Source organism: Falco naumanni, chromosome 15 (assembly GCF_017639655.2).
Source record: "Falco naumanni isolate bFalNau1 chromosome 15, bFalNau1.pat, whole genome shotgun sequence".
Taxonomy (NCBI): domain Eukaryota; kingdom Metazoa; phylum Chordata; class Aves; order Falconiformes; family Falconidae; genus Falco; species Falco naumanni.
This window is the reverse complement of record NC_054068.1, coordinates 3,414,532-3,435,130: the sequence shown is the minus strand read 5'-3', so window position 1 is coordinate 3,435,130 and position 20,599 is coordinate 3,414,532. Positions and strand designations below refer to the sequence as shown.

At 53.9% G+C, this 20,599-nt stretch overlaps 2 protein-coding genes across 2 annotated transcripts; both read right to left on the bottom strand.

Annotated features, from left to right (window-relative positions):
* Window positions 1-5,064: 5,064 nt before the first annotated feature.
* FOXL1 (forkhead box L1) lies at window positions 5,065-6,154 on the bottom strand. The gene has a single exon (XM_040615830.1). The coding sequence runs from the start codon at window positions 6,056-6,058 to the stop codon at window positions 5,174-5,176; it is 885 nt and encodes a 294-aa protein (XP_040471764.1). The 5' UTR covers window positions 6,059-6,154; the 3' UTR covers window positions 5,065-5,173.
* A 5,611-nt stretch (window positions 6,155-11,765) lies between these two features.
* On the bottom strand, window positions 11,766-14,457 carry FOXC2 (forkhead box C2). The gene has a single exon (XM_040615829.1). The coding sequence runs from the start codon at window positions 14,129-14,131 to the stop codon at window positions 12,656-12,658; it is 1,476 nt and encodes a 491-aa protein (XP_040471763.1). The 5' UTR covers window positions 14,132-14,457; the 3' UTR covers window positions 11,766-12,655.
* Between the last annotated feature and the right edge of the window lie 6,142 nt (window positions 14,458-20,599).

The window sequence follows — 20,599 nt, the reverse complement described above, 5'->3', positions numbered from 1 at the left end:
CATGCAAGAAATAACTTGCAAATTCTTACTCAATTTCCAAAAATGTGGGAAAGTTTATTTATTTCTTCATGCATTCCTGATTTGCAATGTGCTCTCTAAAAATGTCGCTAAGATTTAGGCTAACCGAGCTCATGCTAAATTTAGCAACTATATTTTAAATAAACATTCTTTACGCTTTACTGAACCGGCTTTGAAGCTGGCTTAAAACAAATTGCACTCACATGAATGTTAACAATGTTTTACTTTGGACTAAGTGAACATCTGAATAAGTAATAATGTATTATTTGGTATAATCCGAAAATGAGATTTAAGAGATCTAATTCAGCCGATTTAGGAAAGATTCCTATGAGGAATACTGAATCAGACCCATATTTATTTCTGGAAGAGTCCGTTCTGTTCTCCTTGACCACTCAAAACTTTCTCTCCTGGTGTCTTGTTAGATGCTGCAAGCTACGAGCCTCAGTGAAATCAGCTGTGACTTAGCACGCATTGCGTTTGAGGAATCTGGCCCATTTTAAAGCACTTAATGATTTGTCTGGATAAAGCACTAAAAATATACTGTGGGGAGCAATTATGCAATGTCCAGACTGATGGATTGCATAACCTCATAGACCTTTTCCATCTGTAACTTCTCTAATTCTGTGATCTTGTCTTCTTGCTCTCTCTCTTAAAATCAGAGATGTGATCTGTTAAACATCCCAGTGCTGTCTCCCAGGAGATCTGTTTTCTGGGTGTGCGGGGCTATGAATTAAGGAAGGAAGCAGATCCTTCTCCCCCTCTCGTTTCGGGAATTGGCTGCTCTTCACAACAGGCTTAGGAGCAATTACCAGGAGGCCAGCAGGTTTTGGTGGGAAGAGGGATGCTCTCTCCATTATGGGTTTTCCCAGGTAAAGGATGGAAGGAGAATTAACTCTTCAAAGGAGCGGGGAGAGGGGGACGACATGACACAGACATGACAAGCAGTTACAAAGTCCCTTAGAGTCATGTCACCTTGAAATCAGACATGGACAACCATGCACTTCGAGTGACGAGTCCTGAAAGCGGCTTCTGCTCACGTGTAAATACTCGATCATTTATTATGTATGCTACGGGACCAACTTTAAGAGAACACACACTGAGTGTATTTAAAGACTGGAAGCCCCATTTATGAGAAATTAAATTCCTGAATTATTTTAATATGCCAGATTTTCAGTTCCTCTCATAAGAAACCTGTGTTTGGAGCGAAGCTGCTCTGCGAACTGAATGACTCCGCTGTGAGCCTCGTCCACGGTGTGCTCTTCTCCGCTCCTGCGATTTAAAACTGGCTGCAGACCTCGGAGACATGAAACCTTGCTCAGTTTGGAGAGGTCATTCCTCTCCAGTGGAACGGAAAGGCATATATATCGCCCACACAAGAAGCATGCTGTTTATACTGCATCATAGGCTATTTTCTACATTTCTTCACAGTATTTCAGGCTTGTGTTTATAGCCAGCCCTGAGAGGTTGGGAAAGCCAGGAGGCAGAAGATTCCAGGGATGAGTTAAATACTGGGTGGCAGGTTTGTGTTTGGCAGCTGCTTTTTTGGATTGTGAAACAGGTGTGAAACCATGGGCATCGATTATTTGCAGCTTGTCAAGTCCTGGATATTTGTACAACACGTCGTCTGTTTTGTACTGCAGAGCACGAAAACTCACATGATGTAGAGAGAATTAAAAGATGCTCAGTGACACCCAAACAGCTGGTACTGGTGTATTGACATGCACGCTTATGTCTCCACATTGAAGCACCGTTGGTTCTATTGTTTTTATTGTACCATTACTTCTTCTCCTCTCTATATATAAACAGATGACGCGCAAGAGCCGTGTGCGGTTAGTCATCCCGCGAGCTGGCAATAGGACCCTTTTTCTCAGTATTCATCCCCTGCAAATTACATCAATGGCCTGATCCCAATTAATTCTAAATTGCCACTCGTAACTATTCACTCAGTTCTGAGTTCATTTTAGTTAGTGACACTTCTGTGCAGAGCGTGTTAAGTTTACTAATTTTACCCTCTCAAGTGAAACCAAAATCAAGCCCAGTGTGGCTTTTAAATACTGCAGCTGTACTTGGTCCTGCTCCACTACAATAAAACAGAAAAAAAAACAAATGTCACCATGAGCAAAGCTTCACAAAAAATAAATTCCCATTGCACAGGAAAAGCTGAATCTCAAAAAAAGTGCCTGTGATTAAAAATATACATCATGTGCATACCAAACCGCACTCCTAATGTGAAACTTACTCCTTCAGATGATATTTTTTTGACCAGGACCTGCCACTAAAAACTGCCCTTGTAATGAAAGGGACTTGAGGTGGGGGGGTACACACGTACGAGTAGGAAAGGAACAAAAGCCCTGTTTGCAGGTCCAAAAAGGTACTTTAGGAGCTGGAATAGGAGCTGAAGGGTGCCAAAAGTGGGGGTCACAGCTAAGGTGCCAAGTTAGGAGAAAAGGAAGCAGAGGAGCCTGAAGACACGGTTAAAACTGCTGGGGGGGGGGTGTCGGGATTTAGTGGGTTTTTCTTCACGTGGGGCTGTCCTCGTGCTCTGCATGTGCAGAAACAAGCACTTGCCCTCGCTGACAGTGGTTGCTTGTTGGCACCTCCCGGACAGGTGCAGGCACCTGGGGATGGTGAGGCTGCTCAGCTGGTCCCTGCCCCACGCAGCGTGCCTGATGGGAAAATCCACTGCTCCTTCAGGAGAGGGTTTTTAAAGAAGCAAAAAGAGTTTTCTAGCAATAAATCACCTCATAACTGAGAGCGTAACTACTCTCTGGGGGTTAAACCCTTCTGTGGGCCAGGCTGCAGGGAGACCAGGGATGCAGGATCCCCACCGGTGGGAAACGGCTCTGGAGCTTGTTGGAGACCCAGCTTCGGAAGTCCTTGGAGGCAGCGTTAACCTCCCGTTCCACACACGTGCCCCAAGTCCTAGCACAGGCAAGCAGCTGGGGCTGGAGAGACCTGGGGTCTCTGCTGGGCAAGAACAAAGCTGGATCTTTTCCCTGCCCCTGCACCTTCCCATGAGTGATGTTACCACACATGCCAAAAAGATGGTGATGTCAGCCCGGAGCCTGGAACAGGATGGCCACTTATTTAACCGCTATGATACCTGTCTCTGATTACACACAGGAGTGGCACTGTAGGGACATGGGGTTTCACTCAGAGATCATTAACCCTCTCAGCACTCACCCAGCCTTCTAAATTATGGTGGGGACACATGTGGCTTTGACTGGGCAGTGATAGTGGGTTTGGGGTTTTTTTTAATTCAGTGCCATAGCTTTAAAGAATGGACTCAATGGATATTCAAACAGGAACTGTCAGAAATAGGAAGCATATAAAGGATTTTATTTAAAAAAAGTCTATCTTGCAGATCTATATAAAAAGCCCCATCTTTTTTATTCTCTTTTTTTCACAATGAGAAGCTGTAGCTCTGCCTATGAGTATCCTTCTTTTGAGGAACTCTACATCATTTCCCACGTTTTGGAGATTTTCTGTACTTCCCCACACAAGAGCTCTTTGCCTAGTGTTGAAATGAGCCCCCCTGAGCTCCTGGTCCAAAGGTCAAGCCACTTTGATGCTGGCCTTCCTCTGCAAAAGCTGAACCACAACTCACCTGAGAAATGCAGATTTCCAGCAGTCCAGGTGCCAATTTAAGGATGGGCTTTGCTAGTGAGACGGGGCGGAATGGTGGAAGGAGAGAGGAGAAACAGAATCATCTTGGTAAACATTATCTCAGTTGCAAGGAACGGGTCATTTCCCAGGACCCTATTTTTAGTCCCTCCCACATTTTACCTCTCCTGGCAGCCTGGTCCATGGTGCCATCACCAGAATATTTGCACCAAAGCTCGCTGCTGCATCCCGCGGCAGGCCCTGCTCCCCGGCCCTCCGGCCACACGAGCCAAGGGGATTTCACAACACATCAGCCACAATCCTGAACAAAATACTTTTATTGGATATAGGTTTGGTTTCATAATGAAAACTGAGAATATAGAAATTTTTTTCCAAAAGGGCATTTATCCACTAATATACAAAAAGCCTCTATTTATGGGGGGAACAAACAAAAAAAAAATCCTGATTGCTTGTAATGTGTCTGGATTCTTCCTTCTTTAAGAAAAAAGAAAACCTTAAAAACACAGCTGATGTCTTTTTTTTTTTTTTTTTTTTTTTTTTATCCTGGTAGTTGTCGAGGTTGTCAACACAGCTCCTTCAAAATGCCAAGACCAGCCTCCACAACCCTCCTTCAGTCTTTTTTGGTCCAAAGCAACTGATTCCAGCAAGACATGGAAACCAGCCGCATCCCCATGTTCACAACGTGTTTGCTCATCCATCCCCCTCTCTCTGGCCACAACAGTGAGACAAATTATATCTCTATACTCAAGAAGCACAAGTGCTAGGCAGGAAAGCAGCTTGCATTAACGCCACAAGTTATACATGGTGCTGAGTCCAAGCAAGCAGAATTGTGCAGAATGAGCCTGGATTGTCTGGTCCGTCCTTATTTCAGCTCTGGTTACCTCCCTTTTTCCCACTCGGAGGACTGGGCCAGGGAGGCGATATCAGGCATTATTATGTGCAGGCACCCTTGGGTATTAATGGCAAAACAAAACTAGAGCCTCCTCCCCCAGGAATGGAAGGGGCGGTTTTGGTTTCCAAAAGAAATAAAAATAAAAATAAAAATAAAAATAAAAATAAAAATAAAAAAATAAAAAAATAAAAAAAAAAAAAAAAAAGAAGAAAACTGGAGACCTGAAGGATTCAGCCAGAAACCAGGTCTGAGGAACCTGAGGGATGCAAGACTAAAGGTGCAGAGCAAATCTGGCGAGGCTTGGAGGGCAGCGTGGGACACCCCCCCACCGCCTGCCTCTATCTTCACCACCCACGGGAAAAGAAAACTGGTTTTACCTTGAAAAGTCGATCTGGCGGGGGGGTGGGAGGCAAGCTCTAAGGAGATCTCCACAGCAAGACGTGCCTTGAAAATCCCTGAAATCCTGAGTCACCTTTAACATCGTGGGGTTTGGGGGTTTTTTTCGGGTTTTTTTGTTGGGGTTTTTTTTTGGGGGGGTGGGGTGTTGGTCTTTACCCGCTTGGTGAGGTCTGAGTCCGGTCTGTCCCATCGCGCCCCCGCCGCACCGAGCGGGGCAGGGGGGTACAGTTATGGGGCAACTTACTGGAAATTAAATACCGCCTCGGAGAAGTGGAGAGGGAAGCAGGAGAGGAAGGGGATGCCGATGTGGTACAGCCTCCCGTGTACCTGGGAGTCCAGGGTGAGGGAGGCGTTGAGGGCCGGGCCGAAGCCGCCGCTGGCGAGCAGGGAGCCGCCGGGACCCTCCCGGGCCGCCTTGAGGGCCGCCCCGGGGGGCGGCTGCCCCAGCCCCTGGGCGAGGATGCTCTCGATGCTGAAGCTGCGGCCCCTCGGGCCGCCCTTGAGCGACGGGGCGGCGGCGGCGGGCGGCCGGGGCGCGGCGGGGGTCCCGGGAGGGGGCGCTTCCCCCTCGGCCGGCTTGGGGACCCCCTGGTGGCCCGAGTCCCCCCCCGCGCTCCCCTTGGCCCTTTTGGGCTCGTCGGGGCGGGCGGGTGGCCCCGGCGGGCCGGCGGGAGCGGGGGTCGCGCCGCCCTTCGGCTCCGGCGGCCCCGGGGCTTTGGGCTTCCTCTTCCTCCGCCGGTAGTTGCCGTTCTCGAACATGTCCAGGCACCGGGGGTCCAGGGTCCAGTAGCTGCCCTTGCCGGGCCGTCCCTTCTCCCGCGGCACCTTGACGAAGCAGTCGTTGAGCGAGAGGTTGTGGCGGATGCTGTTCTGCCAGCCCTGCTTGTTGTCGTGATAGAAGGGAAAGCGGTCCATGATGAACTGGTAGATGCCGCTGAGAGTCACCTTCTGCTCCGGAGCTTCTTTGATGGCCATGGCGATGAGGGCGATGTAGCTGTAGGGGGGCTTCTGCGGGGGGTCCTGCCGGGAGATGGCCCCGCTGGGGGCAAAGCCCAGGGCGGCCGGGAGGTACAGCATGGAGGGGCTGCCCATGGGCGAGAGGGGGCTGCCGTAGAGGTGGCTCATGGCCCGCGGGCTCTCAGCTCCTCTCGGAGCCCAGCGAAGGGACGGGGCAGGGCAGGAACCTGGGGCGAGTCCACCGGGGAGCGATTTGTGCGAGCTCAGATCCCAGCCCTGCCTGAAGGAGCTCGCTCTGCCTCTGTCCCTGCTTCATAGCTCTTAAAAAAAAAAAAAAAAAAAAAAAAAAGTTAAATAATTGTTGTAAGTTTGCTATTATATGTTGACTTAGCACTGGAAAATAAATTGTCTCTGATAAACAGTCGTTTGTGTTCTCAGCCCACCCACATTAATTAAAATTTCATTGCTACAAAACTCCAAGCTCTCTCCACGTGTCTTGCTGGTACCAGCCAATGGTCTCCAGCTTATTCCTTCATTTGTTTATAGAATTAGTCTGTTGATAAGTCTGCCCACCCAAGTCGAATCAAGCTGTGTTTATTTGGAAAAATTTCCGGGCACCCAATATATAAACGCACTGATCTGATGTTTGAAATATCACGTCCACCCTTTGACGCTGCAAGCACACAGAGCAGAGCAGGATGTGCACTGCTGGAGCGCGGAGGAGCGGGCAGGGAGCCCCGCAGGACACTGGGGCGCTCGGCAGAAAAAAAAAAAAAAAAAAAATGGAAAGAAAGGAAAAGAGAGGGATGGGTGAGAGGAGAAGGCACCGCTGCGGCGGGGAGGGAGGCAAAGGCACCGTCTGGGTTCCCGAGGAAGGGGGAGCTCAGGTGTGGCGGGGGTCCCCCGTGCGGGGTCGCGGCTGGGAGCGGCGGCCGGGCCCCCCCGCCCCGCGTCGCCACGGGCCACCCGGGCGCGGGCAGAGAGCGACCCCCGGCCCAGCCACAGGGCTGCGGGGTGGGGGGGGGGGGTGCTGCAGCGAGCTCCACAAAGGGGGGGGTTGGCAGGCGCGGGGAGGAGGGTGGGTATTTGTGAATGCGGGCCTGTTGCTTTATATTATGTACTTTCCTGTTTATAACAAGGAGGGGGATTATAACAACTTTACAAGTGCACACAGCTGGCCGGTGCTTACATTAGGAATTTGTGATGCTCTTTTTCTGTATAAACGTCCAGGTTTGGGGCTGTGTTTTCTGTTGTTGGATTTTTTTTTTTTAATTTACTTATGTAACAGCTTTAATCCGAGGCCCCGAGGGATTCCGATGCAGTTGGAGGTGTCGGTTGCTCCCCCAGCCCCCCACGGCCCAGACCTGCGTTGGACCCTGGGGAGACCCTGTTCCGTGGAGCATCGTTTCTCTGGGAGAGGGAAGAGGAGGCCTGAGCAGCTCCTATCACTGCAGCTCCCACGTCCGTGGTGGGACTTTTACCTGGAGGGGAATATGTAAAAGCCGGGCTCCGAGGTGTCCCCCAGCACCGCCCGGCCCTGGCGATGCCCCCTCACCCACTCCACGACCTCCCTGCAAGCTCACCCGTGGGGTTTCTCACCCACTTCTGCTCCCGTCCTGCCGTTCCCCCCGCAAACCATCGGGCGAAGGGTTTTCATCCCTGGGGTAGAAGCTACCGCGATGGCTGCGGAGCCGCAGATGGGCGCTACAGCTGCAAACTGCCTTGTCAGCCTGGGAAACACAGCCGGGGTGTCGAGGGAGCTGGCTTCGCAGGCGGGGGGGTCACCGGCTGGCCCCACGCGTGAGGGGGCAGCCCACCCCTCTCACACTGCCCTTGCCGGTAATCCCGCATCCCGCCACCGCGGTGCGCACACCCGCCGGCCCCCGGGAGCTGCAGGACCCAGCCGGCGTGCCGCAAATGCAATAAGCCTCCAAATTAAAAAAAAAAAAAAAAAAAAAAAAAAAAGGCAAAAGAACGGTGTGGGGAGGGAGGGTGTTCCCCTCACCTCGACACTGAGGACCAGCATCCCCGGGCAGGCCCCCCGTCCCCCGGTAGCATCCTTGCTGGGGAGGGATGGAGCAGAGCCCGGCTGCTCTAACCCGCCCGACGCATCCTCAGGGCAGCCTGCCGAGGCTGAGGGTCATCCCCCCCGAACCTCCTCCTCTCCCCACCTCGGGGAGTCCTCCCCTCCTTGGGACACTCCAAGCACGGATTATTAAAACAATAAATACTCGCGTGTACGGCAGGAGACAGACACACGGGCTCCCGCTCGCTCCCTGAGCTCCCTCCCCCAGTAAAATTCTTGCTTCCTCCTTGTTTTCCCCTCTTGGCGGTAGGAAATCCTGGGAGGAAAAGATGCGGCTTTTCTCTCTGCTCTTTCTTCCCAGCTCATGCGCTGCCCACTGTCCCGCTCCTGCCCGCGGCATCGCTGGCGCTCGCCGCGTTACCGGCCCGGGAGCAGCCCTCCGGGCGGCTCCGACGGCTGCGGGGGGACCGGGAGAGCGAGCGGAGCGGCGGAGGTGGGGGCTGTGGTTGTGGTTGTGCTTGTGGTTGTTGTTACGGTCGCTCTTCCCCTGAACGGAATAAAAAGAAGAAGAAAAAAAAAAAAAAAAAAAAAAAACAAACGCGGAGCCAGCGACGGAAGCGCTCCGGCCGCGTTTCCCCTCCTCTCCAGCTGACAGGCCCCTTTTAAAGCATCATCGAGGGGAGCTCCCGCCCGAGCCCCCCGGGGGAGCGGGGTGCAAATCAATGCCCCCCACTCCTGCTGCATCCCGGCCCCTGGGGGAGCGGGGTGCAAATCAGTGCCCCCCCCTCCTGCTGCATCCCGGCCCCTGGGGGAGCGGGGTGCAAATCAGTGCCCCCCACTCCTGCCGCAGCTCTGCCTGGGGGCAGCAGGGGTGCAGATCAGTGCCCCCCACTCCTGCCGCAGCTCTGCTCGGGAGGAGTAGGGGTGCATATCAGTGCCCCCCACTCCTGCTGCATCCCGGCCTGCGCTGCCTTAGACACGACCTGTCGGAGGGGCCCGGTGGCAGCTGCCCACCCCTCACCCCCTCACTGTACAGCTTCGAGGTGGCTCGATATGGGCCCGGGCTTGGGGGTGTATTCCCGTCTCTCCCGGCCCCCCAGCGCCTGGTACGGATTTTCTGCAAAGTCCCCTCTGAAGTAACAGCAGTGCCAGCGGCCTTCCCCCAAAGCCTCCTGTCCAGCTCCTTCCCACGGCAGTTGCCGAGCTCTAAGGGGGGCGGGATGGCTTAGGGGGGGCACCAGGCAGCTCCGTGGTTGTGCAGAGGCCTGGGGGGCTTGCTAAAGGCACGTGCTTTACCCGGGTCCTGCAACACCAGGGAACGGCTCCCTGGCCGGGCTGCGGGGACCTTGCTGGTGGGGACAAGCTGGAAAACCGCAGGTCCTTCTCCCCCCGAAACCCGGAGCTGTCTGGGCTTTCAGACAGGTTTGAAAACTCGTAGGTTAATGGTAATGCAGCAAGAAAAAATAGAACTAAACCCCCTATCCACCATCCTCATCCTCTGCCTCGAACTGCGCTGGGCCACAGCTCCATGCAACCGGCCATGCAGCAACTTCAGCCAGTCCCCCCGGGGCCGAGCTTGCCCCCCTGATCTGCTGCGGGGGGCTGATGCTGGTCCTTCAGCTGCGAGGGCCTGCGGGGCCCGATCCTGCCGCGGCTGTGCAGCAGTTACCCTGGGTCTTCCCCCTTTCTTCCTCCCCCTCTGCCCCAGCCAGGCTGAAGTCACCTGTCGCGACAGGCTCCTATCGCGTTATCGAGCAGCCTCGAAAAGATCCCTGCGTCCCGCACCTGGCTCCCGCCTCACCTGCACAACCAGCCCCCCCACAAGGCTCCCCTCGGGGTGGAGGGGGCGATGGGGGGCGACGCGGTTGCACATGGGCTCTGACCCCCGCACGGGAGGGGGCACAGCAAAGGAACGACGCTCCCAGCCCCTGGGAGGGGGCGGTTGGATGCCCACCCTGCCCTGGATGCTGATCCTGCGGCTTCAGAGCCCGCGCTGCTCCCAGCACCTGATAGAAGGTTTTTCTTTTCCTGCCAAGCTCCTGAAATCCTGAAACCCTGACATCTGCGAAGCAGCAGTGCGGGGAGGGGGAGAGGAGCCGGGACCATCCCACCCGATGGGGTGGGAAAAACCCCATTGATAAGGGGTTGCGGGAGCAGAGGGGACCCTCAAGCTCGGCTCAAGCTGTGCACCCCCCCACACACACACCGGAACTGTCCAGCAGCAACATGGGGGAGGTCGGAGAGCCCCGGGGGGGGGCCCTGGCCCCAGCACCGCACCCCCCGGCATCCCTGCCCGCCGCCGAGGGGACGGGTGCGCCCAGCACCCTTCGCCGGAGTGGGAGGGGTGGGAGCACCAGCGGCCCCGGGATTTCTCGTGTGGGAAAGCCCACGGCAGGCACCTGACCCCCGCCGCCTCCGGAGGGGGGGGGGGGGGCAGGCACCCCCCCGGCGCTCCCCTGCCGCCGGGCTGCGCGCGGGGGCGAAACCCGCGGGGAAGAAGGGGGACTGGACTGGGGGAAGAATTCTTCCCCCTTTTGGTTTGACTTTTTTTTTTACCCTATTTATTTCCTTTTACCCTTTTACCCTATGATTTTTTTTTTATCCTTTTACCTTATTTTTTTTACCCTCTACCCTACGTATTTTCTTTCTTTAAAATAACATTTTAGGCTTTGTTGCATTAAAAAAAAAATTTAAAAAAAGAAGAAGAAAACACAAACCACAAAACACCCTCTAAAAGCCAGGAAAAATGGCAAAGAGTTTTACAAGAATGTTCCTTAAAGCACAAGATCAAGTGAGGCTCGGACATTTTTTCGCATTCAAACCGAGAGTTTCAGTGGGTTTTGCCAGCTTTTCAGTGCATGCGAAATTTACCCGATCAAACCCAATTGATATCACGGATTTTAACAGCCTACCGCGGGTATAGCCGCTCTATAAGCTCAGCGGGGCACCGGGGGGCTGCGGCGGGTGGGAAGAGGCGCACGGCCGGGCACTGTTGGACGGCTCGGAGCCTCTGAGGGGTCTAGGCAGCCGGGGAAGGAGCAGGGGTCCAGCGAGCTGGGCGGGCAAAGCTGCGGAGCCCCCCCGACGGGCCGCCTCGTCAGGGCCGGCATTCCCTGCCTCTGGCACTGCTGCTCCCTGCTTCAGCAGGTGAAGGGTGACCTGGGGGAAGGCGCAATCTCTGTCAGTGGCCGGCGTCGCAAATAAAAGCTTAAATAGATAGAGGTGGTTAAAAAAAAATCAGCCCAGCCTTCCTAGGGAAGAGTATTAAAAACCTGTAAAATGATGCCCAAGTTCTAGACTCCGCAGCGAGTCCGGGTTTAAACGACCGCTCTCAGCACGGGCACCCACTCGTAGCCTTTGGGGCTTGTTTTAAAAATAAAAAAAAAACGGAGGGGTGGGATTCTGTTTGCTTTCTGTGGTGGAAAGAGCCGGCGGAGACACGCAAAGCACTGCACAAGGCCTGCGCTCGCAGGGACGGGGCAGGGGAAGCAGGAGTCCTCCTCCCTCCAGCTCCTTCTTCTTCCCCTTCTCCCCACCGCGGGGCTGGGAAATTTCCCTACATTTCAAGCTGGCCAGGGATTTGGGATTGAGACAGAAAGCCGGTGCTCGCCCCCGCGGTGCCTTACTCCTTTCCCCCCGCAGCTGTACGATGCCCAGCTCTCCACCTGAACGAAACCTTTTCTCACCGAAATAATCACCATAATAAACGTTCAGGCTCCAGGAAAACGACTTTGTTAGAAGAACAACCAGTGCCACGTTTTCCGCACGAAGGAAAGGTGAAGGGAGGAAAAAAAAAAACCTGCAAAACCCCACATATATACACAGACAAGCGCCAGACTTGGAGCAGAAAAAAACAGCATGGATTTATTTTAAGGTAAGTACAACAATTAGGACCACATAAGACAAACGAACTTTGAAGCAGGTTAAAGCAAATAGTCCTTAGGAATGGTCAAGGTGAAATCTATTATACAAAACATCACACGTCGTAAATAATAATAAAAAAGTATTAGAGACTTTGTCTTTTTTTCCTTTCAAAAAAAAAAATCCACCAGCAAAAAATAAATTATTTCCTCGTCTTGCGAAAAGTACAGCTCTAAAACGAAAGAAACTCTATTGCATAATTGTACACAGAAGAAGAAGAAATCACTTGTGATTAATTTGGAAGTTAGGAATCGTTGGGCGAGACAAAAATAATCCAGTGAACTCAACTTTAAATATTATATTAATGGCTCTGAAAATCAGCCTGATTAGAAATCCACACATTTTTTACAGCACAACAGAGAACTTTAAAAATACCCAGGACATATATTTATATATATATATTTATATACTTTTTTTTTCCTTTTAAAACGTATAAATGGTCGTTGTGATATTGGTCCATAACTTACTTTTCTGAGACCCCCTATACTTTAGCATATAAAATTTGCCACTTTTAGATAGACATATATATATAGAAGTATTCCTTTTTTTTTTTTTTTTTTGTTTAGGAGACATCCCCGTTTTCAAGTAGAATTTTACTTGCCTGGAATTTAAGGAGGCCCAAAACGGGGCTTGGGACCTACAAACTCTGTGGCTGCCAGGTCTACGGGGAAGCTGTCAGATTTAATTTTTTTCCTGCGTCTGAAACGATTGGTGTGGTTTCCTTTCTCCTGATTTTTTTTTTAATAATTATTATTATTTATAATACTTAAAAAAAATATTTTTTGGAGGATGGCCCTAGGCGGGGGGGTCGCGGCTACTCAGTACTTAGTGCAGTCGTAGGAGTAGGGGGCGGCGTGGCGGTATAGGGAGGGCGCGGATCTGTAGGGGATCTGACAGGCGGAGTTGCTGCTCACCTGGTGGTCGCTGAGCGAGGCGCTCTCCATCCCCAGCCGGTGCGAGGTGAACATTTCCCGGACGTTGGGAAAAGTCTGCTGCTGAGAGCCGAAAGTGTGCCCGGGCAGGTGGCTCAGCTCAGCCCCGTGGTTGAGGTACCAGGAGGCGGTGGGCTGCCCCCCCGCCGCCCCTCCGCCTCCGCCGCCGTGGGGATGGCCGGCCCCCAGCGCACCCTCCTGCCCCGACGGCAGGCTCAGGGTACCGAGGGGCGACGGGGCGCCGGTGGGATGCTCGGCCAGACCCTCCTCCAGCGGTGCGGGGGGCACGCACATGTGGCCCGGCCTCTCGCCGCTGTAGAGGCTCATGGCCCGCATGCTGCAGTGGTAGCTCCCACTAGTGTCCAGGGCCTGGCTGCACGCCGCGCTGTAGCCCGACGGCTGCCCCGGCGGGTAGCCCAGCGGCATGCCGGCACCCGTCCTGCCCGAGGCGGCACTCACCGGGCTGAGGTCCCCCGCGGGGGAAGTCCGCAGGGTCATGATGCTCTCCACGCTGAAGCCCGGCAGCCCGTTGCCAGCGGGGTGATGCTCGGGCAGCGAGGCCTCGGGGGAGGCGGCGGCGGGGGGCGAGGCGGCGCTGCGGGGGCTGTCCCGCAGGGCCCCGCCGCTGGCCGGGCTCAGCGTCTCCACCTTGGTGATCACCGGCAGCTCAGGGGATGCCGTCTCGCTCTTGATCACCACCTTCTTCTCGGAGGCCGGCGCCGAGGCGGAGGAAGAGGAAGAGGAGGAGGAGGCTTCCTTGGGGAGGTCGGCGCCGGGCAGCCCGGGGGGCTTGGGCTGCTCCTTCAGCAGCCGTTCCCGAGCCTCCTCCTTCTCCTTGGAGACGTCCTTCTTCTTGAAGCGTCTCCGGCGGCGGAGGAAGCTGCCGTTCTCAAACATGTTGTAGGAATCGGGGTCCAGGGTCCAGTAGCTGCCCTTGCCTGGCTTCTTGTCGTCGCGGGGCACCTTGACGAAGCACTCGTTGAGGGAGAGGTTGTGGCGGATGCTGTTCTGCCAGCCCTGCTTATTCTCTCGGTAGAAAGGGAAGCGGTCCATGATGAACTGGTAAATCCCATTGAGCGTGATCTTCTTGTCGGGGGCGTTCTGGATGGCCATGGTGATGAGGGCGATGTAGCTGTAAGGTGGCTTCACCAGGTCCTTGGGGGCGGTGGGTTGGTGGGGGTGGTAGGGGCCGTAGGAGCGCCCCATGCCCGCCGCGTACTGCTCGGCGTGGCCCGAATAGACGCTCATGGGGTTGCCCATGCCGCCGTACGTCCCCGCCGTCCGGTAGTAGTTCTGCTCGCTTAAATACGGCACCACTCCCAGAGCGTTGGGGTCCGAGACGGAGTAGCGAGCCTGCATCATGGAGAGGGGCTTCCCGCGGCCGGGGAGGAGAGAAGGAGGAGGAGGAAGAGGGTGAAGGATCTCACCCCCGTCCGGGACCCCTCTGCGGAGAAGGAAGAGGGGAGAGAGGGAGAGAGCGAGGGAGAGAGAGTCTCAGAGGCGAGCTCAATCCCAGCGTGTCCTCTAGCAGCGGCACCGCAGCAGCAGCATCCTTCGGGTCGCCGGGGGCAGGGTGGTCTCTGGCCGCCTCTCCCTCCCTCTTTATTACTGTGATTCTTGTATGCACACCTACGGCCCGCGGCGGGCACTGCTGCGGAGCGGGAGGCGGGGAGCGGGGCGGGGGGGGGAGGGGGGTGGCCTGTTCTCGCAGGAAAAGGGATTTATAAAAAAAAAAAAAAAGTAATAATAATAAAAAAAAGGGGAAAAAGAAGAAGAAGAAAAAAAAAAGCAGCCTTGCGGAAACCCAGTTCTTGTCACAACAACGGCCCGAAATCTTCCGGCGCCGGCGGGGCCCCGCCGGGTCCTGGCGCGGGGTGCGCGGGGTGCGCGGGGTGCGCGGAGCCGCCCAGCTCCTCGGCCGCGCTGCGCAGCTTCAAAACTCGCCCCGCGCCGCCGACGCGCTTTTACTCCCCGCTGGCCCCGCCCCCCGCCGCCGCCGCCCGCCAATGGCGGGGCGCGCACCCGCCGCCGCAGCCAATGGGAGGGCGGCGGCGGGATGCGGGTTGGCGTTCGCGAGCATCGCGCGCGGGCGCGCGCCCCACACACTCGCGTGGGCGCGCGCCCGCCTCGCCTTCCCCTAAAATCATATAGACGCACATTAAACAATTACATACATCCCACCCGTCCCCCCTTTTTCTATCATTTTAACGGTTTAGCCCCAAAAGGAGCCAGCGCGGGGCGGCTGCGGGCGGGGGCTCTGCCGGCCCGCGGCACCGTCCCTCCCGCTCCACCAAACCCCCACGGTTTTAAGCACTTTTGGGAGCCAGGTTGAGTCGCGACAGCGCGCGCACCGCCGCATCGCCCCGCAATACCGACATAACGGTGCCCCTGCGCCGGGCAGGTCCTTCTGCCTTCTTTTCTAAATGTATTTATTTGAAGTGCCAGAGCCCGGGGGTTCCTCGCCCAGCGCCGGGAAAGGTCACCCGGTTCCCGCCCCGCCGCTCGCCCGGTGGCGAGTGGCACCTCGCCCCGCTGTGTCCCTCGCACTCGGGCCCCGGCGGCCACCGGCCTCGCCGCGGCTGGGGGGCCGGGAGCTTCCTCTGCCGCTCTGGGGGACTTTGAGGCTATTTTTTAATTATTATTTTATTTTTTTAAATAAAGAAAGAAGTGAGGGCACTTAAGTGGTTTTGGTTTTTTTTTTTTCGTTCCGGCCATTGAGGCGGATTTTCTTCTGCATGTGAAATCCGCCCCTTTGCCTTTTCTCTAATGATTTCATTACAGGCAATCAGAGTGGAACAATTAGGGACGCATGGTGACCAAGTGTAAACCCAGGTATTGGGGAAACTGCTGCACGCTGCCCTGTCCCAGCCGGGAGAAGCGTGGATCTGCCCAGCGAAGAAATGAAGGTGGGAAACAGCGGATTCCCCCCTCCCCGCGCCGAAAAAAAAAAAAATGTGTGTGTGTATATATATATATATATATATATATATATATAGTCACTGCAAAATCGATTCGAGCCCGAAAAGACCAAGATAAGATTGAAATTAATTAGCTGTCACTTCGGCAGGGCTCCTTGCCGCTGCCTCCCCCGAGCCCGGCTGCTCCTGCTCTGATGTCTAAGCGGTGATCTTTTGGTTTCTTACACTGTAATTCTGCCTTTCCCTCCTGGCAATTTGTGTGGCTTCGTAGGGCTTTAAACAAAGCTATTCCCCACACACACGCCATCAAAAGTCAGACTGGGATTTGGGCTGGCTGCTGGTACGGAGGGTCCCTTCCCCGCTCCCTGCCGGGGCGGCGGGGACGAGACCGCAGCCGGCTCCGGCCGTGGGAACTCGGCTGTGCTACTAATTACCGGGGGCGTTCTTAATAAGAAAGGAAACGATTTTATGTGATAAGGGGGGGGGGGAAGAAAGAAAAAAAGAAGGAGCTCCTCTACAAGGAGGTATGTTTAAGAATTATCTGCGATGGAAAAATTGATTGGAAAGTTTCTCCGGACGCTTCGAAATTGTTATTTAATTTTGATGGAAATAAATGTAAATGTTCTAGGAGGGTTTCATCGACCGAACAAACGTCCGAGAATTTTTTTTTACAAAAACAAATAGCAAATTCTGCGAGGTCCGTTGGCATTTTTCACGTAAATGTAGGACCATCGAGAAAACATTTTATTTATTTTTTTCTGGAATAATATGAAAACGACTTCACATTTTTTACTTCGGTTTTCAAAGAAATCATATTTCTCATAAAAACTAGGGCGTTATCTTAGCGTACACAAGCACACGGAATTTCTTAAACGATATAACTTTTTAAAAGGCAGGAATTTTTAAAAGCAAAAGTTTGACCAAAGCCACCCCTGCGGCGTCCGAGAGCTGTCCCTTCCTAGAAGCCTGTACGCTCTCGAGAAATAACCTTGCCTGAATCTTACCTCTCCTCGGCTGCAAACTTTTACCGAGATGAATTTCTACAGAAAACCAAGGAGCAGCGATAGCTCTTTGCTTGCTGCAGCTGGGAACTGAACAGAGTAAATCAACGGGCTCGGGAAAGCCCAAATTTCAAATTGCAGGAAGAAAAGGAAAAAAAAAGAAGGAAAAAAAGGATCGGTATGAAAAATAGCCAGCTTCTAAAGGGGGGAGCGCAAGGAGAGGGGTCCTTCCGAGCAAGGGAGCTGGAGGCACCGGGAGCCGCGCTGTCCCCCGGGCACGGTGGGCTTCTCCCCGGCTTCCTGCGCGGGACGCGGGAGCGGCGGCGGCCCGGGCTGCCCCACTGGCCCCGGGCTTCCCTCCGCAGCCTCACTCGCCTTTGGCGAGCGCCCGAGAGCAACAGCCTGACCCCTTCCCTTCCCCGGGGGCTCTCCCCGCGCCGGCTGCCCGGGCCCCGCGGCGGGCGGGTGCTCGGCGGGGCCGGTGCCGGCAGTCGGTGCCGGCGGCGGGCGCAGCGCTCACCTGCCCGCCCCGGGGGCTCTGCGCGGCGTGTGCTGCCCCCCAGGGGACACCGGGGGGTCTGCACGGCCGCCCCGGGCCCGGCCCGCGTCCCCGGGTGTGCGGGAGCACGGCGCGGCGAGGGGGAGAGGGGCCGGGGGCAGGGAGGGGGAGATGGGCAGAAGGGAGGCGAAGGGGGGAAACGGGAGAGGAGGGGGGGGGGGGAATGAGACATGGGGTCGCAGAAAGAGAGGGCGAATGAGTGAGCAGGCAAAAACCAGCGAGCAAGGAGTGCGTGAGAGGGAGAGAATGGAGAATGGGAACGGGAGAGAAAGAAGGCATAAGAGTGCCAGGGGGTGGAAAGGAAGACAGAGAGAGAAGGAAGGAAAGAAACAGAGAGGAGGAAAGAGAAAGCAAGAAGAGAGAGTGCGAGAAAAGATGGAAATAAATAAGAAAAGGCAAGAAGGAAGCAGACAGAAAAAGACAGGCAGAAAGAAGGAACGACACAGACAGGAAGACAGAAAGATGGAAAGGACAGCAGGAAAGAGAAAGAGAGGGACAAAGAGAGGAAGAAAGATGGAAAGAAAGAAAGAAAAAAGAAGGAAAGAAAGAAAGAAAGAACTTAAGAAAGAAAGAAGGAAGGAAAAGCTATGCCAAGGCAATGCAAACAGTGGCATCAGTCCAGCTAAGACCCACTGATGCACATGGCTTTCTGCTCATTCACCAGTTTTGTGTCTGTCCTGGTGACCAATGCAGGAGAGAGCACCCAGCGCTGGTTACAGGGCCAGTACACAAACTGACACAAACCCACACCTATTTTCCAGCAGCAGGCCATGTTGTTGGGCTCAAACAGGTTAGTGTGGGCCAGCCCCACCTGCCCTAATGTGCCTCCTTTGCCAGGTTCTTTCGTAAGCACAATAACTTGGTGATACACCATTTATTCACACGCGGAAATACATTTCACAGTGGTCCAAAAGACTAGTTTCTAGTACCCAGCTAATATTCTGTGTGAATGAAAACCTCATTAAAGCCTGTTGTCTTTAAAATTTGCAGCCTATTTTCAATTTTCCATATTGAAAACCAAGCAGAGCAGTATCACTAGTTTAGTGCTCCTCTTTGGGTGCATTTTGTCTGTTTCCCGTGGCTGCCCCTGTGTATTCAGCCTGCACTTCAGAGAAATTATTCCCACAGCACAAGGAGTTTCCTTCTGCATTGCTCACAGGGTTTGCGCTAATCTGGCACTCCCTTTTTCTAGGTGTTTTCCCAAATTGTGGGTGTTTCAAGCAAGAGCTGCATTCCACCTTTTGTATGAAAGCCCAGGATCCCTTTTTAACCTCTTTCACTAGAGTATTTTATTCAATTTGGAATAAAAGGGATATTGGACATGAATCAGGCACCTCCAATAGACTACTTCCATTTATAAGTTATACAGGTAGCCCTGTGTGCTTCCCACTGAAAAGAAAGGCTTTCCAGGGGCATCCATACGAGCCACATCAGGCTGCAAGAGTGAATGTTAAAGGCTGCAGTACACGTGATAGAAGAGAACCTGGCAAAGTAATTTGGAGCAAATTTCAGACCTGTAGAATCAAAGCAGAGAGCTGGACCAGCAGAAAAGACATCACCCATTAGCAAACTCCTCATTTGCTTAAGGCAAAGTACCCTGATTTCTGGAAAGCCAGCTCAGACCTTCTTTCTTGGAAGCCAAATCCATGTAAGGAACAGTTTTACTGAACATCTTGCATGGAGGTTGGATGGAGATGTAGGTGGTCTGGTAGGATATCAGCCCCCCTTGATTGTTAATGTATTAATTAATGGCACTGTTGCTACCTCATTCGCTTTCCCTTCCTCAAAGGAGAGGAGGAAGAGAGTGTGTTGGAGTGGAAACAGGTCACACAAGCTGCAGTGTGGCAATTGTGGGTAACAGCCGACAGACAGACAGCGCTGGCACTCACAGCCTGGGAGTGAGTGGAAATCGCAACACTGAATTACAGAGAGATTGTAAATTGCTCACCAAAGGCCCGATCCTGAAGTCCCCGCAGAGATATCAAAGTCGCTGGGAGTTTTCCGTGAGTAGGAAGTAGAGGAATGAGCTTCAAACATTTAGGCCTAGCTCCACATGGGTGGTCTATTATGCCTGGATGGATTCCCACTGGCTCCAGCAGCACTCCGAGGTAGTGAAAAGGCTATTCCTAAATGCACCCCATTGCAGACCCAGGGCTTTAAGTACTTTCTTTGAATGCTTAGGAGGAACTTCACTGGAAAGGTGAAGCCTCAGGCTCACCACAGCTGCTCTGCAGCATTTAGTCCAGTATGAGTTTGAAAAACACACATAGTTGGAGGGGGGAAGACTCCTGAACCCAGCGGAGTCCTGGCCTTTGATTTGCACTGTGAAAAAAACAGTCCAGCAATCAACAGCAGCCGCAGAGAGAAAAGGCGTTTGCATCTGCCCAGCTACATCTGTAACTATTCAGAGAAGAGCATCCAAATTTGTTCCGCTTTTTGGTTGGCAGAGTAACAGTCAGCTCTGACAGTCGATGTGTACTGGTAGCATCCAAGCCAAGCAGATTAGAAACCAAATTCAAAAGCCATTTCCCCCTCTTCTCCAACACACTTTAAAATAAACCTCCGTTTCATTGTTCCCATGACCCTTCCATGCCACTCTGCTCAGGAATGTCGGGATTCTCAATGTCCTCCCTCTTCTTGGGGTAATTGTCAAATACATTAATTCCATAAATAATAAATCATACAAATTATTTACCACCCTATTAAACACACACGAGAAGCATACTTTCTGAAAGCTGGCAGACTTGGAATCCCACGTAAAGACTGGATATCGCTTTACTCACAACCAGCCGATTTTAAAGGGAAAAATAACTGATTTGGGAGTTTGTGAAAAGTGGGGTGGGTTTCTACCGCAGCTGTAGCACATGATTGGAACTCCATAGTATTTCTATAATGCTGGGGGTTCCCTCGCATGAACGATATGGCACGTCCCTTTGCATGTTTGGCTTCAGGAGGGATGGTGACACATGGCAGATTTGGGGCTGTGCGGCCCCGGAGGGAAGACGCTGGCAGCCCCCAGCAGCAGGGCGCCACGTCACAGCCTGGACGCTGCCCGCCGACAGCGAGGGGAGCCCAGGCCGCCACAGGCCCAGCTCCTGCCCAGCCACGCTTCCCCTCACACACGCCAGGCCCGGCACCCCGAGGAAAGGGCCCTCCATTAGGCCTTCACACAGCAAAAGGAGGCTCTGGTGGGAGCACGGGCCTCCCTCTCCCTCTCCCTGGGGGTTCGCCTCGCTCAGGCGACCACGGCCTCCGAGCGGCCCTTCCCCTGGCCCAACGGCCCCACAGCCGCCATCTCTCCCGCTGCGCCTTCGCGCCCTTTTGACCCCTCCGCGCCGCCGTAGACGCAGAA